The sequence below is a fragment of the Xyrauchen texanus genome, chromosome 31, assembly GCF_025860055.1.
Source record: "Xyrauchen texanus isolate HMW12.3.18 chromosome 31, RBS_HiC_50CHRs, whole genome shotgun sequence".
NCBI lineage: Eukaryota > Metazoa > Chordata > Actinopteri > Cypriniformes > Catostomidae > Xyrauchen > Xyrauchen texanus.
The window spans coordinates 28,696,797-28,716,588 of NC_068306.1; the positions used below are offsets into that span (position 1 = coordinate 28,696,797).

A 19,792-nucleotide genomic window follows, 5' to 3' on the forward strand; every position below is an offset into this window, starting at 1 on the left:
CAACTGCCGGCGACAAATCTCCTGGCTTACCCTGACCTGAAGAGGGCCATTATGCAATGGGGCGGTCGGAGCCCGGAAGAGAATCGCCAGCTCTTCCGGGGCATGAAGTTAGAGAAGTCCGATCGCCCGTTCGCGTTTGCTCAATGGCTCCGGGACCAGGGTTTCCGTTGTCCGGTAATTACCGGACATTGGCCGGTAAAAAAATTAAATGTCCGACAAAATTAAATCTCTCCGGTCAAATTGTCCGATTAAAATTGCCTAATAATCCCGTCCCCCTAACACAATCTGAATTTGAGAATCCCGTCCCCCTAACACAATCTGAATTTGAGAATAAGCCTAAAATGTATAAAGCAAAAATACACCGATCTTTTGCTATGTTATAAAGGAACAGGCTCTATCGTTGAAAGTAATGAAACAACATCGCATGCTGCATTTCAAATAAAGCGCACGCCTAAAACGGCTGCAATATAGACCTAAACAATGAACGATTGAGTGAGACGTTTCAAATATGGCCAGGCCCAGGCAGACTAGCTTTAAAAGCTTTTTTCAGAGGCCAGACGATGGTGAATCAGGAACATCTCATTATAGATAGATCAGTGCTTCTAATCCGCGCATTCGTGCAGTTTTTTCTCTATCATCAAAACTGAATAGCCTATGTTCATCAGTGCATGGTTACAGTCTATATCAAGCAGGGACACGTTTGTGTGCATTTTATTTTGTGATTTCACCGAATTAATAGAGAGTCTCCGCAACGGCGATAGATTGAAACGCTGCGTCCTAGTGAAGATTGCGCAACTTCGCGCAGCGCGTCGTCCATGCAACTGATAGCAGCGGACACGAGGCTCAGCTTGATTTCAAAAACAACAGATTTTAGCGCTAGATCTCTTATTTAATAACGGATTAAATGAATGATCTGCTAGTTAACTGGAGATGTTTTATTTATTTGTATTAGGTACATCCGTGCCTCAATGTTTCAAAAAGTGAATGTGTGTGAAACCACAGTAAAAACAATTGGCGTTGATTGACGCCAATCGGACGTTCATGTTTTTTTTTTTCGTCTATTTGAAAGTTAAGCTAATAATAATATGTTGCATTCTATACGGCCTGATTATGTCATTTTTTAAGTTACATAGTCTGCCTCCAGTTTTCCTCAACTTGACTAATTAAGAGGCGATATATTTGACCGGCATATCATCAAAATGTCCGTAAAACGAAACCTCGGCACCATTTTTTTCTAGCGGAAACTCTGTCCGGGACGCCTGTCGGCGGTGGCTGCTCGCGGGGGACCGCAACGTCGAGGGAGTCATCGATCAGGTGGTGCTGGAACAATTTGCGCAACGGCTGCCCAGGAGAACGGCGGAGTGGGTCCAGTGCCACCGCCCGGCGTCGCTGGAGGAAGCTGTTCGGCTGGCGGAGGACCATTTGGCGGCGATCCTGAGGGTGGACGAGCATTCTTCTCTCTCTCTCGCCCCTTCCCTTGTGTCTCCACCCCCCTCCTCCCCCTCCCCTGTGTTTTCTCGTTCTGTTTTCTCCCCAGGGCCCGTTCCTGCCCCGCGCAGGCGTGGAGGGTATGTGCGACCTGCTTCCCGGCCTTGGGAGAATGCTCCTTCCCCTTCCCCGTCCCTCAGCCGCTCTCCTCCTCAGGTGGGGGTGCCCACCAGCACAAGTGCGGGCGTAACGCCTGGGCCGGTCTGTTGGAGGTGCGGGGACCCGGACCACTTCCGGGATCAGTGTCCGCTGATGGAGGTGGGGACGGTGGTGCGGGTCTCTGACGTCCCGCAGGCTACCCCCTATCGGGCTGGAGCATACCGGATTCCGGTAAGGATCAGGGGGGGTATTTACCAAGCTTTGCTGGATACCGGCTGCAATCAGACCACCATCCACCAATGCTTGGTTCAACCCGGGGCTTTGGGTTTAGCTAAACTGGTGAGGGTGAGGTGTGTGCATGGGGATGTTCACAAGTATCCCATGGTGACTTTGGCGATTAAATTCAGGGGAAGAAACCATAGTGTGGAGGCAGCGGTTAGTTCCCGCCTCACCCATCCACTAATCTTGGGTACGGATTGGCCGAATTTTAAAGATATTTTAGAGGGTATTTGTGCGGATGGGTCCTGCATAAAGAGGTGTGCGGTGTGCGATGCTTTGGCAGCGGAGGCTGAGCCGGGGTCGTCCTCGGCTGCTCGGAATGACGAGGGAAGGGGCGGGGTGGCCACCCCTCCTCTCAGGGAATTCCCTGAGGGGGACTTCCCTCTAGAGCAGTCGCGGGACGAAACCCTTAAACATGCTCTTGACCAAGTGAGAGTAATTGATGGTCAACAGCTCCGGCCGGGCATCGCCATTGCATACCCATATTTTGCCATGATTAGAGATCGGTTATATAGAGTGACGCGGACATCGCTTCGTGTTAGTCCTAGTGGATTACGTGACGCGATATCCAGAAGCAGTGCCTCTGAGCAACACCTCTGCACGTAGTGTTGCAGGGGCACTCTTCAAGATAATCTCCCAGGTGGGGATTCCGAAAGAAATCCTCACCGATCAAGGCACGACTTTTATGTCACGAACACTTTGCGAACTTTACGAGCTCTTGGGCATTAAATCGATTTGCACTAGCGTTTACCATCCGCAGACTGATGGCCTAGTGGAACGGTTTAATAAAATGCTCAAGAACATGATTCGTAAATTCGTACACGATGACGCTAGAAATTGGGATAAGTGGCTAGACCCACTGATTCGCTGAGAAAGTAAATTAGATTCAAACTGCTGTCTGAATCTGAGCCCTGAATTCATACCCTCAATTCTTTTCGGATGATTCATGAAAAAAATCTGGTTCAAAATAGCAATTTGCTCACGACTCTCTCATGCTGTTTTTGTTGTTGCGTGCGGTGCAGTGAGCTCGTCAGAAACAGAACGGGTGAAAAGTGGCACGAGACACACTGGCACTCTAAAGATGTATTCAAGAACTCACAAGATATCTGACAAAACCTTATATGAACGCACACAACCCAAATGTCGCAATGGCAACTAGACTTTAAATTATGTCCCAATCAATTATTTTAGTTGCACTCTGGATCCCTGACATGCTGTTTGTATGGAGCTGTGCAGTCTCGTGGAAGACGCACATGTACAATTTCTCACTCTTTCTTTGTTTCTGTCTTCTGAATTTTTTTTGCAAGAACGGTATCATCTATGAGTGCTGCAAATTACCTCAGACATCTCAGCTCAGGAGGTGCTTTGGGTTCAGTTCACTTTATTTCCACAGAGCAGTTATTGTGACCACAACTCTGCAGCCTATACATCTGTGATTAAAACATAAAATAATACAAAAACATATTCACCTTGAACCATGATTTATATTTCAGTGATTATTATCATCATTATAATTATAATTTTAAATATGGGAACAAATTTATTCACACACTTGATGTATTTTTCCAGACAACTAAATACCCGACCAGTAGAGAATGCACAGATGAAGTGGGTTCTTTGCCAGAGAGATGTTGCCCTTCACAACTGTTTTCAAGCCATCTTTCAAAAAGCTGAACAATACACAGTTTAACTGCACTTAATTTTTTTTACAGTTTTATTAGAATTTTTTGTTAAAATAAATACAAAATAAAAGTTCAAAGTTTGAAATCAAGGTGTCTTGTTTTATTGTGTGGGCTTAACCCTAACCCCGCTTAACGAAAATTAACCCATAGTACCACCTAGCATCCAACCAGCGGTAATACGTTCGTCGGTTTGAACATGACCAACCGACCAATCAAAACATGGTCGACCAAGACTCTTCTCATCGACTAATGTTTGGTCGACTAAAGGTGCAGCCATATTGACAACGTTGACAATAAAAAATTGTAAACAAATATTTTTGTTGTCGAATAGTCACCTAATCTCATTAAATGTAACATGAGATCACATTAAACTCTAATGATGGTCCGTGAGAGCAGCACTGTAGTTCGCTACTGACTGAGGAGAGGAAGAATTACCCTGCTCACAGTCCAGAAGTACTCTAAGCTTTCCAAATAGCTTCAGGTGATGTAGATCTCAAAGTATGAGGGAATAATACTACAATAAAAAATAAGTAAATACAGAAGCACTCTCGTTGTGGAGTAAGTGGACACGCAAAACTTGCGTGTCGAGCATCTTTAAAGGAAACAGTTATAACGCAGTTATAACTTTAAGCATTATAGCTTTATTAAAGTTCAAATAAAAGGAAGCAGGTCATGTAAATAACAATAAACTCCAAAACTGGCACTTCTCTGTGCAGTCAGCGGCTCTTCTATGAGTCATATGAAGTGTCCTGATCTAAGAAGGAGAGATTGAAACTGCACCCGGCTGAGGTACACTCTGGCACGGGGATGCTCGTCTCCCTCACGCGCACTTGCTGCAGCTAGATTATAACGTGATGGGGTTAAGAAAATTGGCAATATGCGGCTTTATAAATAAGAGGGTTTGTTTTTTTGTTGGTTAAAGATGGACTGAAGTGAACAAAAAGGTGAGAGAGGGTAGTATTTGCCCCATTATACACTGCAACAAAATACGTTTTGTTTTCCAATATAAATATCTAAAGCTCATTTAAAACAACATACATTTACTTTAGCAGCTATACTGCTGAAGAATTGTTATCTGAGAATGTTGAATATAATATTAAAAATAAAAATCTAAAAATCCTTTAAAAAAAGATGCATTCATCTGAGAAGCAGCATTTAAGATATTTAGACTTGCTTTTATAGAATAGACCTTGAATATAAGTACATTTTGTCTTTACTGCACCCGAAGTATAACCAAGTGAAAAACTAAAAGTATATACAAAATACATATCCAGTATATTCAAGATACATTCTCTTAAAGCAAGCCTAAATATTTTATTTGTTGCTTCTCAAGTAAATTAATCTTGTTTTAAGGATTTTTAGACTATTTTACATGGAAAACAAGACAAAAACACTTGATAACAATAGGATTTTTTTCAGTTATTTTTTTTTTACTGAATTAAACTTAATAAAAAGCATTTTTTTTCCTTTAATTCAGTGAATGTCATTTAGAGGTTTTTTAAAAGACAATTTTGTCCTCTTTATTGTAAGCATGTTTATTAAATAATTTTAAACTCAGGGCACAAGCTGAATAATCGGTTAAGAGCTAACAATTAATCGTTGCAATAATCTACCGAATAATCGTTCTCATAATCGTCAGATTAGTCGATTATTAAAATAACCATTAGTTGCAGCCCTATTCTCAATAAACTGCTTTTGTGAGGAAACAGCTCATCATTTAATGAATTAACTGCCTTTCCACTAATCTTCAACATGTTTTACACAAAAAAATCCTTTTGGAGTGAACTATGTGTGGTGTTTACTATGACAAAATTGCTGTTTTATAAGAGAAGTCACAGACAATTTTACGACCGGAAGGTGTCAGTTTATGGCTCTCTCCATTCATTTGTATAGCATCAGCCAACTGTTGTAAAATGCTAGTTGACCGTTACAGCTGTTATGCTCTCTCCAATGATGAACAACCATGAAGGTTGTTATCTCAGTACTAGAAGATCTTTTCAAACCCTTCAGTACACAGTCTTGTATTTTTGACTTTTTTTCTTTAAATCAAAGCTTGTGATTCACTTCGGATGTGGTTAGTTTAGGACACTTTTATAAAGAATTCTATTAAATCCCGAGGGAAAAAATAAATAGGAAAAACACTTCCGGTTGAACTCTATTGACACTTTTCACAATTACTTAATTGTGGCTGCTGTGATTGTAATCTTGTTTATTTATTCAATTAATTGTTCAGCCCTATGTCCTAACGTCATATTTAACGTGTGTCGCCTAGTCTCCGATCACTCACCCAGTATGGACATCCTGGATTTATTTAGGGAAAGAAGCATGCCAATGCCACAAGAATGTCCTGCTGATCCACATCCGTCATTAGGACCACTCTGGGTCCCCTGTTAGAATGACTGGCCCAGGTGCTGAGCCCAACACGTTTGTCAACAGACAGCACAGGGAAAGGTCAGGAACTGATGGTTTGCTCAGGTCTCCTAAGCAACCAAATTTGCCCAGTTTGCACGGGACATGCACTTTGGGAATGGAGAGCTGAGGCCAGGTGTTTGCTTTGTTGCTAGGCTATGTGGGGATTTGAGGAACAGATGGGGGGAACTTGTGACTACGATCTGATAGGAGTTCAAAACATGGCTGTACGTCGCAGCAAAGACTTTCCCACATGAGAGATACGAGATGAGCCAAGCTGAGAAACTTAATTTATCTTACATTATCGGGGGGCCTGGGTAGCTCAGCGAGAATTACTGCTGACTACCACCCCTGGTGTCGCAAGTTAGAATCCAGGGTGTGCTTAGTGACTCCAGCCAGGTCTCCTAAGCAAACAAATTGGCCAGGTTGCTAAGGAGGGTAGTGTCATATGGGGTAACCTCCTCGTTGTCGCGATTAGTGGTTCTTGCTCTCAATGGGGCACGTGGAAAGTTGTGAATGGATTGCGGAGGGTACCATGAGCCTCCACATGCGGAGTCTCCATGGTGTCATGCACAACAAGCCACGTGATAAGATGCGCAGATTGACGTCTCAGAAGCGGAGGCAACAGAGACTTGTCCTCCACCACCTGGATTGAGGTGAGTAAACGCTCCACCACGAAGACCTACTAAGTACTGGGAATTGGCCATTCCAAATGGGTAGAAAAATAAAATTATCTTACAAAATCAAAACCTATTGTGCAAGCCTAGACATTTTACGTCAGACAAATTACTTTAATACAAAACAAAAATCTAATTCACCAAAGATTACTATGTGAAGTCAAGGTTTGAGTGGATGCTATCAGGAAGTTAATGCCACATTCTACATTTGCAATAATAAAAAACAAGGTTTCAAGTGAAAAGGTTACAGTACCAGTACTGTGGCAAGCCCCGCATTTTCATTGTGGGAGGTGGCCAAGAAGCAAATTGTGAAATGTAAATTTTATGCAGCCTCAGTCCAGAAGTAAAAGAGTCTAACTGTGTGCAAAACTTGCCTCAAACACAACAAACAATGCCTCTGTTTTAAAACAATTCAAAATATCAATCATAAAAAATTATAAGAAACAAAATTTGAAACTACAGCAAACACTTTTCTTTCTTGTTAATTCAAAAGCTTTTCCATGAAAGAGCTCTTCCAAGAAAAGTGGAACAAGTCTTATTACACTGGTGGGTTCACTGACAGGATTATAAAATAAACTAAAAAATTGACAATGAAGGTGTTCCAACTAAATTCATATATTGTATTAAATAAATATTTGACTACATTCAGTGTATTGTGAGCATTTGTGGCATGCGGTCTTCTACAAAAGAAGCACTTTTGACTTCAGTTTGTAAAAGCAAACCAAAAACATACAGAAATGCACTTACTATTGTAGTCTATAGGGCAACCATTGTGTATTTGCCAATGGAGCTTAATTTGTATTTAACACAAAATATTCCTTTTAATTGGAATGCTTTTGTTGTTAATTAGTTGTTAAATTTTGCAATTCTATCAGTGAAACAACCAGAATCAAACTACAATATGTCTGAGTGTGTCCCTGTAATCACATAACTTCCTGTCATGTTATCTGGAAAAAGACATGAAAAGAATGGTGAGAAAAAGGTGTGAAACTCTTTTTTGGGAAGTTAAACTTATAATGAATTTAATAAGATGTAATAACAAGTCTTAAGCCCAAAGTATACTTTGGTTTTGATGCTAAACACTTAGCGTATGTGCAGTTGAACACTCATTTAAAGTATCCTCAATTTGACTGCGAGCTCATATACATGCAGTTAGCGCATGCGTGCTATGACAGGGGTGGGCAACTATTTTGGTAAAGGGGCCACATAGGGCTTTAAGTAGTGCATAGGTAGCCACGTTGTATTCCTTTTAAGATACAATGTTCTGCATTAATTTGGTTTTGTATCTTTTAAGCCTAGAAATAGTTGTGTACTCAATTTTCTGAAGTGTATCTGTGACTAGTGAGACTATTCTGCAATTGCCTAACGTATTGTATTGCTCTACAAAGATAGATACTTTTCTATCAGCCATTAAAAAACTGAATAAAGGCTGAGCTTATAAATTTATTTTACCATCTCTACTTCCCTGTTAATTTATTATTCAATTTAACAATCTCTACATCAGGGGTCTGTTTTAATAAAAAAAAAATGAAATTTATAGAACTTTAATGTTTGTCGCAAAGCGGGTGAGTTTACTTGTTTTTTTCTAGAACTTTACCTGTTTACACGCTAAAAGTGTCATGATGCGGGTCTCCACAATGGTTTGACTTTCAGCACACAACTGAATAACACAGGCTGCATGATTATGATAAATGATTACTGCAAGTGTTACATTAACATACAGGTGCGAAGGGACTTTAACATTTCTAAATTGCACAAATAAATAATACATATACATATTCGTTTCTGGCTTACTTTTGACTTGCATGTCAATGATGCCGAGAATCAGAGTACCCGTATAACTCTTTCCCCGATCAGAATATTGCACTACAGATCGGCAAGTTTGTTCAAAAGGGAAAGCGAGAGATAGAAAAAGCGCACTTGCGTGCATGGTTGCCAGATTGCACAAAATAAGTATAACAACTGGGGGTGTTGCGTCTCTTATCTGGCAACCCTGAGCATGTTAAAAGCTTGTGGAGACGCGTTAGGCCCCCATTAACTGAAATATCCAATGAAAAAAAAACCCTTTTACAATAAATGAGACACGGGCCACTTTAAACCATGTGGAGCACCTGATCCGGCCCATGGGCCGTGTGTTACCCATGTATGTGCTATGAGATACTGCACTATTTCTCTTCAGAAGTTTAGACCATAAAGATGTCTTTATATTCCTTCAGATTCGAGTTACACAAATGCAGGTATCTCCTCCTGACCTTTAATCTGCACATCCACTGTTGTTGATTCCACCTTTGTCCCCTGTTGCTTACCAGCAATTACATCTTTGCGCTTCTTTGTGACAGTGAGTGTTGCCACCTTGTGGACCCAGTTATTAGTGCAAATAATTCCAGGCGCATAAGTATACTGCGTGTTCAGAGTAAACACAGTTAGAAAAATCAGCCCATGCGCATTCAGTGCTCGAGCACTCTGTTTGGTCGCGTCTGACCAAAATATACTTTGGGTTTAACTGAAGTACACTTTGGACTTTACTGTTAATAGTGTTCTTTACTTTCACAAAATATAAAAAAATTAATAAATGAATCATCAAAATGTAGGTAGTGAAATTTTAATACGCAGCCCTACACTTCCTATTTGATATGCTAGTGTTAGTTTTAAGCTAGCATCTTAAAAAAAGAGGAATAAACATTTTAAGCAATCATACAGCCCAGTGACTAAATGGAAACTATCAAGGATGACAGCTTTCAAAATCTCATGAATGCCTCTACGGAGTTCAATGCTAAGGATTTTTTCTTTGGAAGGATTGCTTCAGATTTTTACTGGCCCTTGCAAAATTTTCACTGGCCCCAACACAAAAATGACAAATAGCTGTTTTTACCATCATGGCTTTAAAAAAATATGTCCGCGAGTAAAGACTCTGACTACCACCCCTGGAGTTATGAGTTCGAATCCAGGGCATGCTGAGTGACTCCAGTCAGGTCTCCTAAGCAACCAAATTTGCCCAGTTGCTAGGGAGGGGAGAGTCACATGGGGTAACCTCATTTTTGTCACCATAATGTGGTTCGCTCTCGGTGGGGCGCGTAGTGAGTTGTGTGTGGATGCCGCGGAGAATAGCGTGAAGCCTCCACACACGCCACGTATCTGTGGTAATGCGCTCAACAATCCACGTGATAAGATGCGCGGATTGATGGTCTCAGATGTGGAGGCAACAGAGATTCATCCTCTGCCACCCAGATTGAAGCGAGTCACTATGCCACTTAAGGAATTGAGCATTCCAAATTGTGGAGAAAAATATTTAAAATACAATGTCCCCCAAAATTGAATCACATTTATAATTTGCAAGATATGATTTATGCCTTATGTAATCCCATATATCTGCTTTACAGATATAAATTCATAAATACATCATATTAACCTCAGCCGTCCTGCCATTTACACATGTGCTTTTAAACCAAGATTTCTGTGGAGGAGATGATGGGTTTTTGGTCATCCTTTTAGTCATGCAACATTTGCCCAGGTGTAGTGTTTTCACAAGAAGGATCAAAGATTTAAACACAGAGTTAAAGATTTGGTAATTGGCTGAGAGAACAGACTTGCTACTAAATCTGTTGTGATGTGTAATATACAGTAGGTAGATATTAGGCCTAATCTGTGAATTAAAAATGTGTATATAACATGTAATCATACAACCCAAACATGACCAACACTGACTGATATACAAAGAACAAAAACAAAAATACCTGTATGGTCCAGAAATTAGACATGTAACAGGTGTTTTAGGATGATGATATAAAATAGACCGTTTCAAATATTCATCTTCACCCTGCAGAGGAACAGCTCTGATAATAATAGCCTAATAGCCATAGTGATCTTGCTTGTTTTCATATCAAATGCCATTATCATGTCAAATGAATGTTCATGTTTTAAAACATTACCTAATTAAATGTATACTTACATTTTGGATATTGTGCAGCTCGTGATTTCCAGACACGTGTATAACTGGGGTTTAACAAAGTTTATTATGTCTCATTCGGCGCTTAATCTCTAAAGGCAAATTAATGAGAGAAAATGTGTTTTTTGTATTTTTTACAGTGGGAATAAATCTAGCACTCCATCCCTTTACGAGAGATGATGATGAGACATATGCATGGAGAGACATGGATTTTCAGTCCTAAAGAAAGAAAGATTTCTTGTGTTCCAATGTGTGGATTACTAATTTTCACCAACGTGTAAAAACCATGTGGGGATTTCACGCACTGAACATAGAATGTGCAGGGATACTTACAATGTTGCAAAACACGTTATATCCCACTATGATATTCATTAAGTGTGTTTTTTTCCTGCTATTTTCAACACATTGGTAATAGCTGCTGCTAAGATACTTGGAAAAGAGCAAGAACGGTGCTAAGAGAGTGCGCTCGGTGTCTGCACGATCTTGTGCGTGCATGTGACTGTGCCTTGGCACGTCCAGTATATTATGCATTTGCACATCTTTGCGAGATAAATATTCACGCTCGCTCTGCAGTTAGAAGACTTTGTTCGCTCCATGTAGTTTTTGTGCTCTCTCGCTTATTGTTTGTTTGTACTAATGTTATAAATGTAGCACTGGCGCGATTCTTTCTCACACTGACCCCGGGCCATCGGGCAGTCCTTATTGTCGAGCCCTGCATTTTGATGCTTGTTAAATGCAGTATGAATAGTGTTACCTTCAATATGCCCTTACAGGTTTGGTTACGTACCACGGTAACCAAAGATTACATTAAACACCAAAGTTAATAGTTATTGTTGATCCTATAAAACTGTGGTACTTGGAATCAGTGATCACACAAATTAAAAAAACAAAAACAAAAGGATATATGCCTATATTCATGTTAACTTATTTATAATTATTTTACAGTAATAACAATAAATGACAACTGGAAAATTATGGTTACCATCGAACATATTTTAAAAGCATAGTAGTACACACTAATGTCGTATACTTTACACTATGTACACAAATGTAGTAGCCCAAGTGTGCAGTGCAAGAACGTTGGAACACGAGAAAGTACATCAGGATTCCCTCATCTCAATATGTCTGCAGAAAAATTATAAATAATAGCTGCCTACCTAGACAGCATTTTTGACTATCACAGAACTAGCCCAAAAATGCAGTCTATATAGGCAGCTCACTCGTTTTTTGAGACACAGTCTATCTACAACACCAATGAGACGGTTATAACTGACGGTTAATTCAAACGCCCAGTTAATTGACTTGCTTATCTCGCGCACACGTACACTAATAACTGCGGTCAATAACAGCACTCCTGTCAGTGCATTACGCATATGAAAGCGGTGTGTTTATCGCTTCTCCTTTAAATAGAAACTAAGAGCGTGTATACACATAACACACACACACACACACACACACACACACACAAAACGGCGTAAAATCCAAACAGGCTTGGACAGAAATGGGATGGATAGCGGGATTTTATCGATTGACAGGTCCATCTTTTATATGCTCGCGTGTCCATTTTCAAGGTTAGGAAACCAACAAAGCACGCGGCTGGCAACACATCACGATCAGAGTAATTCTCACATTTGAGGTGATTCGCAAATAATTAACTATACATTTATGTCAATGCATTGCTCTTGTCTTACTTGGCCTAACTTCCTTTGGGGGAATCCCCATCACTTTGAGACAGATAGCACTACGTTTGAAGATCAGAGCTGTCAAATGTGACAATGGTTAAGCGGGCTGTCATGTCTTACCTTCTCTCGCCTTCAGCAAAACAGTGTTGGCCACGATATTCTCGAGCTCCATGTTTCCTGGGTCGCAGGCAGGCACCGCAGGCCCAACCTCGTCGCCGGGTTGGCAGTGTATATATGTATGTTCGTCTTCCCCCCTCTCCCCACGGCGGAATATTATTAACCCTGAATGACTCTCGGCTCTGCCGTTTCGCTCTTCTGATTCTCCGCCCAGAAGCTTCGGACTTGCGTCTACCGTCGCTCTTACTACGGTAAAAGGCTGAGCTCATGAATTTTAACGAGGCATGCTGACGTTGCTTGGTAACCTTCCTCGAGCGTCCTGCTTGAATTTGAATACTCCTCTGGCTCTTGCTCAGCTCATGAATATTTATAAGACGTTACTGACAATAAGCAGGGCTAGTGGGCGAATGCCACGTAATCTTTTTAATATTCACGAGGAACCCTTTGTCATAGTAGGATTCGTCATTTCGCAATTTTTTAGTACTAATTTACCAATCATTACAACCTTTTCAATGTCCCATATGCCTAATTTTTTATTCATTTATTTTGAAATTAAATTGTTTATAAAATGTTCCCATATTTTGTAAATTGCTGTCGTCCAGTCTTTGATGTGTTTTTGCAATGGTCACAAAAAAACGATATATATAGGCTATATATATAGAGAGAGAGACAGATAGATAGATAGATAGATAGATAGATAGATAGATAGATAGATAGATAGATAGATAGATAGATAGATAGATAGATAGATAGATAGATAGATAGATAGATAGATAGATAGATAGATAGATAGATAGATAGATAGATAGATAGATAGATAGATAGATAGATAGATAGATAGATAGATAGATAGATAGATAGATAGATAGATAGATAGATAGATAGATAGATTACTGCCTATCATTATTTCCTGTTGCAAACAATAATAGGCCTAAATGTTCCATGGATGTCTTTTGTTGGCATTTAAGAGTAGATACGCATGAACATCAGTTAAAATCGCATATGGTTGTACACTAAAACTAAGTGCGGCAGGTTGTTGTTAACTATGTATATATATATATATTACGTATATATATATATATGTATATATATATACAGGTGAAACTCGAAAAATTAGAATATCGTGCAAAAGTTCATTAATTTCAGTAATTCAACTTAAAAGGTGAAACTAATATATTATATAGACTCATTACAAGCAAAGTAAGATATTTCAAGCCTTTATTTGATATAATTTTGATGATTATGGCTTACAGCTTATGAAAACCCCAAATTCAGAATCTCAGAAAATTAGAATATTGTGAAAAGGTTCAGTATTGTAGGCTCAAAGTGTCACACTCTAATCAGCTAAACACCTGCAAAGGGTTCCTGAGCCTTTAAATGGTCTCTCAGTCTGGTTCAGTTGAATTCACAATCATGGGGAAGACTGCTGACCTGACAGTTGTGCAGAAAACCATCATTGACACCCTCCACAAGGAGGGAAAGCCTCAAAAGGTAATTGCAAAGTTGGATGTTCTCAAAGTGCTGTATCAAAGCACATTAATAGAAAGTTAAGTGGAAGGGAAAAGTGTGGAAGAAAAAGGTGCACAAGCAGCAGGGATGACCGTAGCCTGGAGAGGATTGTCAGGAAAAGGCCATTTAGATGTGTGGGGGAGCTTCACAAGGAGTGGATTGAGGCTTCAAATGTCGTATTCCTCTTGTCAAGCCGCTCCTGAACAACAAGCAACGTCAGAAGCGTCTTACCTGGGCTAAAGGAAAAAAGAACTGGTCTGTTGCTCAGTGGTCCAAAGTCCTCTTTTCTGATGAGAGCAAATTTTGCATCTCATTTGGAAACCAAGGTCCCAGAGTCTGGAGGAAGAATGGAGAGGCACACAATCCAAGATGCTTGAAGTCCAGTGTGAAGTTTCCACAGTCTGTGTTGGTTTGGGGAGCCATGTCATCGGCTGGTGTTGGTCCACTGTGGTTTATTAAGTCCAGAGTCAACGCAGCCGTCTACCGGGACATTTTAGAGCACTTCATGCTTCCTTCAGCAGACAAGCTTTATGGAGATGCTGACTTCATTTTCCAGCAGGACTTGGCACCTGCCCACACTGCCAAAAGTACCAAAACCTGGTTCAATGACCATGGTATTACTGTGCTTGATTGGCCAGCAAACTCGCCTGACCTGAACCCCATAGAGAATCTATGGGTCATTGCCAAGAGAAAGATAAGAGACATGAGACCAAACAATGCAGAAGAGCTGAAGGCCGCTATTGAAGCATCTTGGTCTTCCATAACACCTCAGCAGTGTCACAGGCTGATAGCATCCATGCCACGCCGCATTGAGGCAGTAATTAATGCAAAAGGGGCCCAAACCAAGTACTGAGTACAAATGCATGATTATACTTTTCAGAGGGCCGACATTTCTGTATTTAAAATCCTTTTTTTATTGATTTCATGTAATATTCTAATTTTCTGAGATTCTGAATTTGGGGTTTTCATAAGCTGTAAGCCATAATCATCAAAATTATATCAAATAAAGGCTTGAAATATCTTACTTTGCTTGTAATGAGTCTATATAATATATTAGTTTCACCTTTTAAGTTGAATTACTGAAATTAATGAACTTTTGCACGATATTCTAATTTTTCGCGTTTCACCTGTATATATATAAATATATATATATAGAGAGAGAGAGAGAGAGAGAGAGAGAGATAGATAGATAGATAGATAGATAGATAGATAGATAGATAGATAGATAGATAGATAGATAGATAGATAGATAGATATATTACTGCCTATCATTATTTCCTGTTGCAAACAATAATAGGCCTAAATGTTCCACGTATGTCTTTTGTTGGCATTTAAGAGTAGATACGCATGAACATCAGTTAAAATCGCATATGGTTGTACACTAAAACTAAGTGCGGCAGGTTGTTGTTAACTATATATATATATAATGTATAATGTAATGTGTTATGAAATACAATTCCATAAAGATGCTAATTGTTTGTGTGTAAAAAATAAAACCGTAGTTTACAGCAGCATCTAGAGGGTATATCTTTAGACCTTACAGTTAATATATACTAAACAAATAATAAAAACCATTCATTTATACAGTACATAACCATTAAATATAAATATATACAATAAATAATATAGATCATCTAAATATAAATGTCTTTAAAATAATACAATAATTAAAAATATATATAAAACCACAAAATCAAAACTAAACGGAGATATTTGCTTGCAAATGGTAGTTAGTTAGGTACGTCACTTCTTGAGCTGAGAATGGCATGTTTAAATGTAGCTATGCATATAATGTTTATTAATTCAAAGAATGGGAATATATTCTTAATGATGAGACCTGGAAAGCTGCATTTATTAGTCTGGACATAAACTGAATTGAGACCAGTTTGCAATAGCCTAATGTAATAATATATAACCTATATAAAGTCTGGATCCATAAAAACCTCCATTTAATTTTATTTTCACCCTGTAGCTACTCGACTCTTTTGCTGAAAATGCATTCATCGCTTTCATATATTTTCTTTATTATGCAGATCAAATGTTGTGCAGAACTTCTCCAGCGGCTGTTCTGGTTCTACATCAGGCTCAGGTCCATCAAAATTGTCATCAAGAGGGACATGATGCCTGGTGGCGATGTTATGCAAAACAATACAGGCAAGGATTATGTTGCATGCCACCTTGAGTTGTACTTGCAAGACACGCAAACCATCTCTTTAGGACTCCATTTAAGTGTTCAATGGCACATCTTGTTTTACAATGTGAGGAGTTGAAGTGTGCCTGCTCAGGTGTGTTTGCAACTGGAAAAGGGGTCATTAGCCACGGTAGGAGTGGATATGTCTCCCAATACTATGCCATTTGGTCGGTGGGATTGAAGCTCTCTTTATAGTGCACTCTCTCTTAGAATACGTGCATCATGAACCCTGGCCATTTCACAACACAGTTGGTTATTATGAGGTCGGCGTTGCCCACAAGTTGGATGTTGATGCTGTGCCTCCCCTTTCGACTGACATACTCCCACTCCCTTTAACAAGGTGCTTGGATATGCACATGAGTACAATCAATAGCACCAATAGTGCTAGGCATGTTCCCCATTTGAAAAAACTTGTTCTTAGTCTGAGCTGTCAGGTCATCCTTGGGAAAGGAAACAAATTGATTGATCAGACTGCCCAGTGCTACTGACATAGCCTTCACCACATTACTCATGGTTTCTTTTCTCACTCCCATATTGTCACCAATTACTTGGTAGAAAGTCCCACATGCGTAAAAGCGCAGAGCGATTAAGCACTGTTCCTCCACGGATAAAGCATGACTCCTTTGGGTTTGGTGCTGGAGTGTTGGCCTGACAAGATCTGCAATGTACTTAATGTCAGCTCTCCCAAAGCAAAAACGTGCATGCAGTTCTTCTGATGTGTATTGCTCATGTGGGTTGGACGGTACCTTCTCCTACGGTAACGATGAACAATACCCACCATGTGGTGCCTCTGTAGGCTAAGAGAAATGAGTGCAAAGACATGATGTGTTTAAATGGTGTCACCCATTAACCAGCAATGATCTGATTGGTGTAAGGCTAATTGAGCACAAGCCAAAGCAATCATGCTCAAGGCTTTTAAGATCAGTGTTGGCTACATCAAAGAATTGGAAGCATGGACTCAAAAGGGCCTAATTTCACTGTGGCAGAAACCTGTGCAATGCTGGAGGGTGTTCGGGCCAATTTTGCCTCTATAGTAGGTTTCAGCTCTGCAAATGATGGAGAAGTGACCAAAAAAGGAAAACACAACATTTGGGAGGACATAACCAATCATGTCAATGCCATGGGGTCTGGCCAAAAGAGGGCCATAAAACAAGTTATGTTGTGATGGAAGAACCTTAGGGCCAAGGAAATGAAAGACCTTACTGAAGCCAAGAAACCCCAAACAGGTAACAAGCCATATAAGAGGGGTGATTTCACTGATATGGTCCTTGATATCATAGGAGGCGAAAAATCAGAGGCTCTGCATGGCATTGAAGGCATAGAAGTAGATGGAGAGGCCGCAATTACAGAGACTAGGACTTCAGAAAAATGTGAGCAAAATTCTCCTGCAGAGGAAATGTTTGTCCTGGACAATGATTGAGGAGGAAGATAGATCCCCAGTGGATGTAATGAAGACAGTCCAAGATGTTCCTACAAGAAAACGCAAACGTTCCTCAGCTACAAACCAGGATGGTGACAGCTATGAGTTGCTTCTGAAATGGGAAACCGAAAGAGCATAATTACAAACTGAACTGGGTAAAGAACAAATCTTGCTTACTCAACTGCAGCAGAAAAATGTGCATATGGAGATACATCTCCTAAAGGCAGAGATGGAAAGAGCTGGTATCTGTTCTGTAAATGATTTTTGACTATTGGATAGTATTGTTTTTGTTTTTATATTGAACATTATAACAAATTAAGGAATGTAAAATGTTTCTGTTTATTACAGTGTTTCTGTTTCTTAAAATTAAACAAACAATGGCTATTTGTGGCCACCGGTATTTTGCCTACCTGTTGTTCTTTGCTAAGCCAGTAGGCTACACTGTTGGTTCCATTTAAGGCTCTGGTAAAAAGGATTTGGTAATCCTGAAATTTGGTATTTGGATCACAGTGATCCAATCCAATGTTCTTTTAAAAAACTGGCATAAAAGTAAGATGGATCAGGTGATCCTGGATAGCAAAACATGGGATTTCCAAATCCGGATCAATTTGATCCAGATTACATTTTTTGAAAAACTGGGCCTGATTTGTTGATTACAGCTTAATGAGCCTAACAGATGTTGCAGGGCAAACTGGAAAGCGATCTAATGGAGACAAATGAATTGCTCAAACCCTATGTCGTTAAAGGTATGTTACCTAAAACCCTCCTAAAGGAGTGGTTACAAGACCACTAAAGTACTAAGCAATGCATTATGTTTTATTGACTTGACATCTTCGTGGAGAACTGGAGGCAGAGGTCAGTCTTGAAGGGAAAGACAGAACAACATGCTCCTCTGACATGATTGAATATGTGCAACGCATGGTTTGGGAACACAATGAGGATTACAAGGTATGAGATAAATAAGGGTGTCTAAATGAAAGACTTTTCATGATTAAAGGTTAAGTAACTAAGTTTTGTTGTCGTCACAGGCAATGGCAAGGAATGAGAAGAATTACTATCAGGACACACGAAAACAGATAAAAAAGAAAGTTGAATTATACAAACGATGTCATCCTGAGGTGTATGCTGCATTCATTGCATCCCTGCTGGCTCAGATGTCCACAAGATGTCCTAACGAAGAGATTAATTTGAACTGTTTCTCAAATTGACATACAGAACATTATCTTAGCAGGTGTCTTTATGGGCTACAACTGTTGTATGTTGGAATATGATAAAGGAATTGTTAAGAAATGCAAAAATTATAATTCTCTCATCAAACTCCTATGACTTTTTTCTTCTCCGTAACAGGAACAAATATTTTTTCATGGCTTTTCGTGTTTTTGTCCATATAATGAAAGTCAGTGGGGCCAACACTTTCACGCTCCAAAAAAAGGATAAAGGTAATTCATACAACTCAAGTGGTTTAATCACTATTTCTCACCCAAAACTGATTGCATGGCTTCAGAAGACATGGGTTAAACCACTTGAGTCACATTAAATACCTTTATGCTGCCTTAATGTCCTTTCTTGGAGCTTGAAAGTGTTGGACCCCATAGACTTGCAGTGTACAGACAAAAACACCACATACATCCTTCAAATGATCTTCGTCTTTGTTGCGCAGAAAAAAAGTCATACATGTTTTAGACAGAATGACAGTTTTTGGGTGAACTGTTCCTTTAAATCCCAACAACAGCATCCAATAGATGAATGCTTCTTTCTGAGAAAATTGTGAGCATCTTGAGTACTTGCTGAATTTGTTTAGTTTTTATGCTTTGAAGAGAAACAAATACTGTTTTCACAGAAAATGACAATTTATAAAGTCAAACATTCTGACTTTATTGAATACATTGTGGTTTAACAAATAAATTAATACAACCATTTGATAATCAAAGATTTGTACACAATTGTAAGCAGCACTGCAGTAGTGTTTAGACATTGCCGTTTCTCACCATCACTCTTATCTTGAGATGTCACATGCTGAATAAAACAAACATGGCTGGTTGGAATCAAGATTAAATTATCTATGAAGTCTGAACCTGTTTGAGGGCAGCTGTTGTATATGTTAAATAGATGTCTTCTGTTCGAAATTCTTTCCGGGAACTGTGAATGTACAAGGGTGCTGATTGTTTTAAAAGTGGCGTTGCAAATGGTAGAACAAAAGGTGACTACTAAGATATTATAAATAAAATATATTTTATTTAAAATATAAATATAAATATAAAACTTTGGCATGTTTCAAATTGTGATTTGCACA

At 39.5% G+C, this 19,792-nt stretch overlaps 2 protein-coding genes across 2 annotated transcripts in view; one reads left to right on the forward strand and one right to left on the reverse strand.

Moving 5' to 3' along the window:
* LOC127624621 (G protein-coupled receptor kinase 6-like) overlaps window positions 1-12,608 on the reverse strand; it is an 86,282-nt gene extending 73,674 nt beyond the window's left edge. Inside the window, exon 1 of the mRNA XM_052099417.1 lies at window positions 12,383-12,608. Coding sequence (XP_051955377.1) covers window positions 12,383-12,434 — 52 coding nt within the window. The 5' untranslated portion in view covers window positions 12,435-12,608. The remainder of the gene's footprint in view (window positions 1-12,382) is intronic.
* Window positions 12,609-18,175: 5,567 nt separating this feature from the next.
* Window positions 18,176-18,707, forward strand: LOC127624913 (nucleolar protein 16-like). The gene is made up of 3 exons (XM_052099845.1): window positions 18,176-18,245; window positions 18,341-18,447; window positions 18,528-18,707. Exons 1-3 carry the CDS (start codon window positions 18,176-18,178, stop codon window positions 18,705-18,707), a joined length of 357 nt encoding a protein of 118 aa, XP_051955805.1.
* The last annotated feature ends 1,085 nt before the right edge of the window (window positions 18,708-19,792 follow it).